The 10542-nt window shown below is 58.7% G+C and overlaps 1 protein-coding gene across 1 annotated transcript; it reads right to left on the bottom strand.

Moving 5' to 3' along the window:
- Positions 1 to 427: 427 nt before the first annotated feature.
- PRX (periaxin) lies at positions 428 to 8808 on the bottom strand. The gene is made up of 3 exons (XM_031041501.2): positions 8382 to 8808; positions 4955 to 5151; positions 428 to 4309 (listed from the first exon to the last, which is right to left on the bottom strand). The coding sequence occupies exons 1-3, from the start codon at positions 8563 to 8565 to the stop codon at positions 632 to 634; spliced, it is 4059 nt and encodes a 1352-aa protein (XP_030897361.2). The 5' UTR covers positions 8566 to 8808; the 3' UTR covers positions 428 to 631.
- Between the last annotated feature and the right edge of the window lie 1734 nt (positions 8809 to 10542).

A 10542-nucleotide genomic window follows, 5' to 3' on the forward strand; every position in this document is an offset into this window, starting at 1 on the left:
GCCGGGGCGGCCGGGGCAGTCAAACCAGCCAGACAGGAAAGCGATCCCCAGGATGTGGAGGTGCTCGTCGATGAGAAGATGGCCAGCAGAGGGCAGATGGGTAGCAATTGTTCTGCTCTCTCAGGGACCCCCAGGGAGGTCCTGGTGGGAGGGGTTCCCCCAGGACAGGCAGAGAGGCCTCAGCACAGGGGTCTCGCTCAGAGGCCCTGGGGAATTCTGAATGGCTAGGGCAGGCCCCGTCCCCCCCGGCTCACTGCGAATCTTCCCTGACTCTCTTCAGACCTGGGGTGGCCTGGTGTCTCCCCTCAACACAGGCTCTCCTCAGGCCAGGCTCAAGTAAGTAGTCCCCCTCCTTGGGGACTTCTTTCCCTGCACCCTCTCCACCCTCCCCTGTCCCCCCCCGCCCCAACGAAACCCAACACAAGGCTACCTCTGGATTATTTTATTCACATGGCTTGGCAAGATACAGGCACTCCTGCCAGGGAGCCGGACATGAGGCCTCCCTGGCCCGGTCCCTGTCTGTCACCCACCTCCCGGCCCTCTGAGGGTTAGTGCTAGTTATCTCACACACAAAACAAAGAGGAGGAGGGGATGGGAAGATGGGAGGGGACTCTCCCTCTGCCCTGGGGCTTCAGACAACTGCAGCCTGAGCCCCCTCCATCCTGGCAGGGCCCGGAGCCCCTGTCTCCGAAAACCCCACGCTGGGCAGCCGGACCCGGAATCCACCCTCTTCCTGGTCCCCCCTCCCACTCCGGGCCTTGGGGCTTAGGGACACCCGGGGGAAGCGGAACTTGGGCGACTTCTCCCCACCAGGAGACTTGGGGGCTGCCTCCCCCTCCTGGCCCCGAGAGGCCTTGGAAGGGGTGGCCAGGCCTACGCGGGGCAAGCGGACCCGGACTCTGCCTCGGCGCCCAGAGGCCCCGTCCCCGCCGCCCTCCTCCTCCTCCTCCTCAGGGCTGGGGGAGCCTTCCCCAGTGACCGCCTCGCTCTGGCTGAAGCCCACTCGGGGCAGCCTGAGTTTGGGGCTCTTGGTCTTCTCACCCTCCTCAATGCCCTCCTTGGCCCGAACCAGGCCAAACCGGGGCAGCCGCATCTTGAGCTTGTGTCCGGCCTCCCCATCGCCCTCGGCCACCTGGTACTCAGCATGGCTGCCCACGGCGGGTGGCGAGAGCTCCACGTCGGGCAGTGAGAGGTGGAAGGTGCGCTCGGCCCCCGGGGACTGGTCTCCGGGCCCCCCTTCCCTGGCCTCAGCTCTGGCCCCCAGCGTGGGCATCTTCAGCCGCAAGCCACCCTCGCCTGTGGCTGCCTCCCCCACCTGCGCCTCTCGGCCCAGCCCCACGTCCAGCTCAAGCTGGGGCACTGACACAGCGGGCATCTTGAAGACGCCCTCACCTACCAACAGCTCGCCACCTGCCACCTGGGCTCCAGGCAGAGACAAGGTCACCTGAGGCACCTGGACCCTGTAGCCTGCTGTGCCCTCCGCTGACGGGGCTGCACCCTTGACCTGCTGCCCAGCGGTGGTGCCCAGGCCGGCCTCCCCGAAGCCAGGCAGCTCTACCTGGGGCAGGGAGATGCCCTGGGGCATCCTCAGCGCCCCCTCCTGGCCCTCAGTGCCTGCCGGCCTGGTCACGGACACTTGCGGGCCTGATGGCCGTACCCCACTGACAGCCACCGCCCCCTCAGCCCTCCCTTCCTCCTGGGCCCCCAGTGTGACCAGCTCCACCTCAGGGATCTTAAGCTGCCCAGCCACGGACTCTGGCTTTTCTCCCGGGCTGACACGTCCACCCTGGATTTCAGCTTCCTTCCCTCGAGCCAACCCAAAGGAGGGCATCTTCAGCTTGGGGATCTTCACCTTCCCATCCCAACCCCAGCCCTTGCCCTCCAGCTCAGCCACCCCTGGCGCTAGTTCTCCCGCCTCAGCGTCCCGGCCTCTGACCCCAAACTTGGGCAGGCCAAACCTGGGCCCCTTGACCTTGACATCAGCCCCCGCCACCTCCACCTTGCCTGTGGGCAGATGGGCATCCAGGCTGAGCTGTGGGATGGACAGATCGAGGGCGGGCAGCAGGCCTGCCTCCCCTGCCCCTTTGGACTCAGCTTCAGTCCCCGCTCGGGCCTTGGGCAGTGAGATGGCGAACTTGGACACCTTCAGCTTGGTGGCTCGCCCAGGCCCCTCAGCCTCTGCCTTGGCCACTTTGGGCCCCGAGAGTCCAAACTTGGGCAGGGAGAACTTGGAGGAGGGCTTGACTTTCATCTCCATCACCTCTAGCCGCCCTTCCTCGACTTCCACCATGGGCAACTGCGGAGTGACGATCTCAACAGAGGGCATCCGGAAGGCCGCTTCCCCGACCCCTGCGGCCGCCCCACGGCCCTCTGCCCGCTCCACCTTGCCCACTTCGGCTGCTGGGACCTGCCCCTCCAGGCTGAGGGCCCGTGGCAGGTCTAGCTCCACGGAGGGCAGTGTGAGAGAGGGGACACCCACACGAGCCTCGGGACCCACCTCCGGCTGCAGACAGGGAAGTGTCACCAGCTTCCCGGAGACCTCAGCCCCTGCCTCGCCTGGCTTGCCTCGCGATGGGGACTCTGCCCTCCCTAGCTTAGGCATGGTCATCTTGGGCATCTTGAAGCCAAATTCCATCCCCTCTGCCCGCTCTGCTTTTAGCTGCACCTCTGGAGCCTTGGGCAGCTTCACCTCGGGCGCCTTCGGAAGATGCACCTCTGGGACCTTGGGCACCTGCATTTCCGGCAGCCGCATCTCCGAGACCTTCGGCAGCTGCACCTCTGGGAGGTGGACGTCGGGCACGGCCATCTCGGGCACCTTGGGGAGTTTTATCTCCGGCAGTTTCATCTCGGGGAGCTTCAAGTCAGGGACTTTCATCTCCGAGACCTTTGGCAGCTGCACCTCGGGGAGGTGGACGTCGGGCACGGCCATCTCGGGCACCTTGGGGAGCTTCATCTCCGAGACCTTCGGCAGCTGCACATCGGGGAGCCGCACGTCGGGCACGGCCATCTCGGGCATCTTCGGGAGCTTCATCTCGGGGACTTTGGGGAGCTGCACTTCGGGGAGCTGCACGTCGGGCACGGCCATCTCGGGCACCTTCGGGAGCTTCACCTCGGGGAGCTTCATCTCGGGGACTGTGGGGAGCTGCACCTCGGGGAGCTGCACATCGGGCACGGCCATCTCGGGCACCTTCGGGAGCTTCATCTCGGGGACTGTGGGGAGCTGCACCTCGGGGAGCTGCACGTCGGGCACGGCCATCTCCGGCACCTTCGGGAGCTTCATCTCTGACACTTTGGGGAGTCCCACCTCTGGGAGTTGCACGTCCAGAAGGGCTGCCTCCGGCACCTTCGGGAGCTTCACCTCAGGAGCCTTCGGGAGCTTCACCTCAGGCCCCTTGGGCATCTTGACCTCAGGGGCCGAGACCCCAAGGCCAAAGGGCATCTTGATGGTGGGCAGCTTTAGCTTGCTCTCAACAGCAGCTTCGGCGACAGCTGACCGGGGTTCCAGGAGCGAAAGCCCGAAGGTGGGCATCCGAAGTCTAGGCCCCTTCACCCTGGCCTCAGGGCTGCCCTTGGCCACCTTGGCCTCAGCGACTTCCTTTGCTCGAGCCCCAAAGCGGGGGAAACTGAGGCGGGGCATCTTCAGGGCCACCTCAGGTGCCTCTCCTCGGGCCTCCACCCCCACACCCGGCAAGGCCAGGTCCACCCCTACGACAGGCGCCACCACATCCAGGGTGGGCACCGTCACTGCCGCAGCCCCTTCCCGGGTCTCCAGGCAGGGAAGTGTGGGCAGAGTGGGTAGCGAGGGCAAGGTGGGCAGCTCCACTTGGGGGACCTGGATCCCTAGGGCCGCGGGCTCCACAGCAGGTGCAGCGGGGGCTCCTAGTCCACGGGTTGGCAGGTGGAGGGCCACCTCTCCCAGCCCCTTGGGGGCGGAGACCTGGGGGACACCCACCTCGGCACCTGGCAGCCGGGGCCCAACCAGCTCCACCTGGGGGGCTGTGAAACGGGCTCCTGCTGCCACCTCGGCCTCCACTTTGGCTTTCCTTGGGGAAGGAACAGCAACGGCCTGCCGGGCCGCCTGGGCCTCTTCCGCCACTTCTCGGACGCGCAGCCGAGGCAGCTGGAGGCGCCGGCGGGTTGGGGCAGCTGGGACGGGACCCTTGGCAGCCTCGGCTTTGAGGCCCCGACGCAGACGGGAGAACTTGGGAAAGGAGAATTCGACGTCAACAGGGGCCAGGTCTGCAGGGGCCCCCAGGGCCCCGGGCACCACCATCTTCTTCTTCTTCACAGGGGACAGACTCTGGATGTTCTGGGGAGAGAGGAGAGATGCGGGAGGCGGTGGGACAGTGGGAGGCTCGGGGAAGACAGGGGGAACCCATCTGGCATTGTGCCAGGCTGGGGATGTGTTGGATGAAGCATCTTGTCCCCAAAAACACCAGCCCCACTTCCTTCCTGTCATTTCAAGATGACTGCCCCCGTAGGGCAAAGACATTCATTTAGAATCTGATAATGAGTCAACAGGAGTGTAGGAACTAGGACCCAAGACTTCTAGGTCCTCATCCAGGATTTCCCCCAATACCTTCATTCTAGAGATGGGGAAACTGAGGCCCAGAAAGGGAAAGAAACTTGCCCAGGGTCGCTCAGCAGTTAAGTGAGCAGCACTCAGGCTTGAACCTGGCCTTCCTGGTTTGGAGTCCCCTGGTTCAGGACCACTGGCAAGCCTAGAGCTGATGCCTCTCCAAAGTGGGAAAAGGCCCTGGTCTGAGATGGGTGGGTCCCCCTCCCCAGGAAGGAGTTTAGGGGTGGAGAATAGGAGGCAGAGGGTGGGATTAGCGTTGGGTTAGTGACAAGACAGAGGGCAAGGCTGGCCCACGGTGTGGAGGAGTAGGGCTCACGGCGGAGAGACTGGATCGCTGGGGCAGTCCAGAGCCGGGGCCGGGCTAAGCACGCGTACCAGCTTGGCCACCTTGGCCCGTGGGCCCTTGATCTCGTAGCCAGCCACGGTGCCAGGCCGCAGCGCCAGGTCCCCAGTGGGCACAGTGCGCTTCAGGCAGAAGGAGACCTTGTAAGGCTCGGCACATTGCAGCAGGCGTAGCGCGTCCTCGTACTTGAAGTTCTCGAAGAACACACGGGCGCTGAGCAGCTGGTCTCCTGCAGGCAAGGCGGAGGTGGGCAGGGCGTGGGCATCTCCTGGCTCCACCCAGGCCTGGTTCCACCCACTTCCCTGGAGCGAGCTCAGAGAGGCCCCGCCCCAAACTAAGGCCCCTCCTATTCCCCCTGCCCCCACCCCCAGCACAGACTTGAGACGCAAAGTTCCTCCCAGTTTGAGGTCCAGATACCCTAGGGTGAAGCCCCACCCCATGGCCTTAGCCCCGCCCCAGCTGAGCAAAGCCACACCCATTCAAGCCACGCCCATTGCCTTTCCACTTCCCTTCCCCATTCTCACATTTTATTTTATTTTATTTTTAAAGATTTTATTCGCAGGGAGCCCGACTCGGGCTCAATCCCAAGACCTTGGGATCATGACCTGAGCCCAAGGCAGACACTTACCGACTGAGCCACTCAGGCACCCCCCATTCTCACATTTTAGACACTGATTTTGTTTCCTTTACTGAGAGGACAGAATCAGAACTTCCAGAAACTCCCACGCCATTACTCACCCCCCTGCTCCTGTGGCTATTTACTCTACTCTCCACCTATTCCTAAGAATGAATCGTGCCCACTTCTACCTCAGGTCAGCCTTTCCACTGCCTTCTCAGGGGACATCCTGTAGCAGTTCTCCCCTCTTTCCCCACATCACCGATTTGTCCCTCTCCTATGTTATTCCCATCAGCATACACGTACCATTATTTGTCCCATAGGAAAAGCTGTCTTCACCTCACTCCTAGAGCTCCTGATCCATTTTTCTGTTCACCTTAACGGCAAATGCACTGAGTTGTCTAGCTGCCTTACCTCCACTTCTCCAATCACACTTCTGACACCCCTTTCCAGAACCTTGAATGGCTCCTCTCAAGGTCCCATACCTCTGTGTAGCTAAGTCCAATGATCAAGTCCCAGACTTCACCTGAGGGGACCTCACAGCCTTCGACCTAACGTCACTCTCTCTCCTTCATCCACTTGTCTGGCTTGGCTTCCAGGACGCCACACAACCTCTAGAACCTCCTGGAGGTTTCTTCTCAGCCTCCCCATCTCCTGGATCTCTTAATGACACACTGTCCCAGAGTTCAGGCCTTGGACCCCTTCTCATCTCCATGCTACACTCACCCTCTAAGGAAGCTCATCCAGATTACGGTTTAAAGACCATAAATTGGGGGGGGTGTGTGGAGGGATGGGTTAGCCCGGTGATGGGTATTAAGGAGGGCACGTACTGCATGGAGCACTGGGTGTCATACAAAAACAATGAATCGTGGATCACTACATCAAAAACTAATGATGTATTGTATGGTGACTAACATAACATAATAATAATAATAAAAAAAAAAAGACCATAAATGGGCTGACAACTCCCAAGTGTACCTCTCCAGCCTAGCACTCTCCCAGCCATTCTAGACTCATATATCCATTTAGCCCTCCACACCTTCACCTTGGCCTCCAACAGATACCCCTCACTTGACAGATCCAAACTGTACTCCTGGTCTTACTCCAAACAAGCTCCAGCCCCAGCGTTGCCCATTTGTGGAACCAACAACTCCATCCTCAGGTCAAGAATCCCTGGACACATCCTTGACCCTTCTCTTTTCATCGCTCCCCATATCCAGTCCTGAAGACTCCTCCTTCAAAATATATCCAGTATCCAAACCTTTCTTTTCATGTCCATTAACACTGTTTTGGCCCTGAGCATCACCACCTCTTACCTGGATAATCAGAGTAGCCTCTATGTGTGTGTATATATATATACACATTATATATATATATAAAATATATGTGTGTATATATATATATAATGTGTATATATATAAAATATATATATATATATTTATTTATTTATTTATTTATTTATTTATTTATTTATTTATTTAAAGTGATCTCGGGACACCTGGGTGGCTCAGTTGGTTAAGCATCTGCCTTTGGCTCAGGTCATGATCCCAGGGTCCTGGCATCAAGCCCTGAGTTGGGCTCCCTGCTCAGTGGGGTGTGTGCTTCTCCCTCTTCCTCCCCTCCTCCCCCCACCCCTGCTAGTTCTCACTCTCTCTCAAATAAATTTTTAAAATAATAATAATAATAATAAAACCCCAATCTCTACACCGAACATGGGGCTCAAACTCACGACCCCAAGGTCAAGAGTCTCATGCTCTACTGACTGAGCCAGCCAGGCACCCCCGGAGTAGCCTCCCTGCTCCCCACCCTGGCCCTTTCAGTTCAGTCTACTGCTAATACAGCATGCTGTCCAACACAGCCAATTCATGTGCCCCCTCCACTCACTCACAACCCTCCCAGATTAAAAGTCAAAATCCTCACCATGGCCTATAAAGCCCTCTGAAAACTGCCCTTTCCTTACCCCTCAGGCCTCATCTCTTCCTCTCTAACTCTACTGCATCCACACTGGCTCCCTTGCTCTTCGTCAAGTTAGGCACACCCCAACCTTGAGGCATTTGCACTGGCTGTTCTCTCTGCACGGAATGCTCTTCCAGATGGCCATATAGCTCACTCCCTGCCCTCCACCAGGCCTTTCCTCCCTTCCTGGCTCACCATATTTAAAAATACAACTGTCCTACAGGCACGCATAGTACACAATGCCTTCTAATTTACTATGTATTTTACATATTTTGCTCAAATATCTCTCTCTCTACTAGAAGGTAAGCTCCATAAGTGCAGAGAGTGTTGTCTGTTTTGTTCACTGCAGTAGCCCAAACACCTAGAATAATATCTGAAAATAGAAGGCACTTAGTAAATAGTTGTTGCATGAATAAATCACATCGGCCTCATCCATGTCACCTAAAATATCCCTTACTTACTAAAGCTCCCCTCCATACCCCCTCCAAGTTAACTCCACCTCTTTTCTCCAGCCCCAACAACAAAAATAATAACTAGTGCTTAAATAGTGCTTACTGCGTGTCACTTAGCTATGCGCCAAGTGTTTTCAAATACTGACTCATTTAATCCACGTAATAACCCTGCGAGGTGCGTACTAAGATTATTCCCATTTTCGAGATGAATAAACCAAGGCACAGAAGATCACAAGCTAGTAAACTGCAGATCTGGGAGTCAAACCGACACAATGAACCTCCAGAGACCGCACTGAGCCACTGCAAGGCGGACACACAAAGCCCCGCCCCAAGCCATTCTCCCCGCCTCCTGAGGGCTGGCCACGCCCGGGACGGGGGCGGTTCCTAACCCTGCCGCCTCGGAAAGGCCCCGCCCCGTGCTTCCGCCCCGCCCACCTTCCTGCAGGCTGAGGCTCCTGGCCGCGGGCGAATCCTCCCGAAGCTCACGGACAAAGATTCCCTCCTTGCCGCCGCCTGCTACGTTGATGCCGCTGACCCCGGTCTGCGCCTCGGTCTCCACGATGATCTCCACCAACTCCGCCCGCCTCAGCTCCTGCGGAGGGCAGCGAGAGGCCGCCATGGGGCGCTAGGGCCGGACCTCGCCCAGCGCCCGGCATCGCGCTTAAAAGCGGCTCTTAAACGGGTCCTTCAGTTACACCCCCCTGAGCGCGGCTCAGGCCGGCCGTGAGGGCCCACCCACTCCGGCATCTTCCCTTTAAAGAAGCGCGAGGGCCGCCTGCTCTCTCGCACCCGCTGCCAGGCTCAACGGTTCCGTCCACTCTTGGGCCGGCAGGAGCCCCGGGGCCGCCGTCGAAGGGGCGGGGCGAGGGGCGGGGTTGTAGAGGAGGGGCGGGGTAGCGAGGCCAGAGGGAACCGGAGTCGTGAGTGAGGGGCGGGGCTGTGCCCTCGGGGGCGGGGTCAGTTCGGGGGCGGGGCTAGGGGTGTGGCGGGGGATCCGACCGCTCTCGCGGATAGAGCTCAGGCCACGGAGGAGGGGCCAAAAATCTGAGAGGGGTGTGGCTAGAGAGTAATAACGTGGAGGTAAGCCGGGGACACGTATTCTAAGGGTGGGTTTGAGGTATGGGAAACGGCCTTAATAAACAGCCGAACAAGGGGTGGAGTGAGGATGGGATTCCGAGGAAGGGGCTGGACCTTTAAGTGGTGCAGGATGGAGGGGTGAGGGTGAGACGGGGCTCTTTGGAGGCTTGAACGTGTGTGAGACTGTGCCCTATTGTGGACTCTGAACCCAAGACCTGCACAACGCCTTTGGGAGAGGGAATCCAGTGAAGGGGGGTGCGTGGGTAACGAGTGGTGGACCAGCAGACGTGGCATTCCTGGTATTTACTGTAAATGGTGCTGCCCTGGCCCAGCAGCGCCCTCCGGGATTCACATCCGGGGCTTAGAAAAGGCCGTGAGATACCTCAGTTCCACAACCGTCTAGGAACGCAATCTGCTGTGTGTCTCTGGGGGGAGAACTTTGCCCTCTCTGGGCCCATTTCCCTACTGTAAAGTTGGGGGACATGGGTGTACCGGAAGGAGTGCCTGTGAGCTGAGACCTGAAGCAACAGGGATCCGAGAAGATGCTGTAATGGGCAGGGCATCAGGGCTGACATAGACTGGAGTTGAGCCAGCTCTTGGAGAGGGTTAGGGAAGCAGGTCTAGGCCCGCAGTGGCCCTGGGACTAGAGGGCTGGGAGGAGCATGGTGAGAAGAGGTGAGAACAGTTGTGGTAGGGGCAGCAGGAAACAGCAGGACCATCACCACCACCCTGAGGCCCTGGGCTAAGGATTTTATGTACAGCATCTCATTTCATCCTCCCCACAGCTTGGACAGACACAAAGGAAGATGCAAAGGCAAAGAGAAGCGGAGTGATTTGCCTAACGCCACATAGCAGAGTTAAGCAGCTGGGCCTAAACCCCCAGTCTGTGACCTCAGAGCCCATAGGCCTACCTGGAGGCAGTGACCTCCTTGCACTTTACCCCCTGCCTGCCACCCCTCAGCCTCCGCTTGGCTCCCGGAAAAGTGGACCCGCTCTGTGCCTAGCATCCGGTAGGAAGCAGTCTGTGTGGGTCCTCTAGCTCCGTACCAGTGACCCTTGTCCCATTTCACCAATGGGAAAACAGGGTTTGAGAGGTCAGGTCCCCTGTTTGGAGCTGTGCAGTTGAAGTGGTAGGGTTGGCATTTAAGTCCATGGGCTCAAAGCTCAGGTATTTAACCCCCATACCATCCTACCTCTTCCAATGAAAGGTTTCTGCCTGATTTTCTTTAGCTTGTTATTAATATAACTCCACTATGCCCCCAGTGAATTTGCCGCTTTGACTCTTAGTCTGTACCAGGCACTGTGCTAAGCACGTTCCCTATGTTAAAATTCTTTTCCTCCCGGTGACCTATAAAATAAGCGCTGTTGCTATTTCTATTTCACAGATGGGGAGACTGAGGCACGGAGAAACCAGGAAGTGTCTTCTTGCTGCCTCAGTCTGTGTCCCCCACCCGGGCCTCCCCAAGTTCCCCATGCAGAGCATGTGGGCTGCTCACCTCAGCGCTCCGGCTCCTGGCCT

The sequence above is a fragment of the Leptonychotes weddellii genome, chromosome 16, assembly GCF_054177405.1.
Source record: "Leptonychotes weddellii isolate Sample4059 chromosome 16, ASM5417740v2, whole genome shotgun sequence".
Lineage (NCBI taxonomy): Eukaryota > Metazoa > Chordata > Mammalia > Carnivora > Phocidae > Leptonychotes > Leptonychotes weddellii.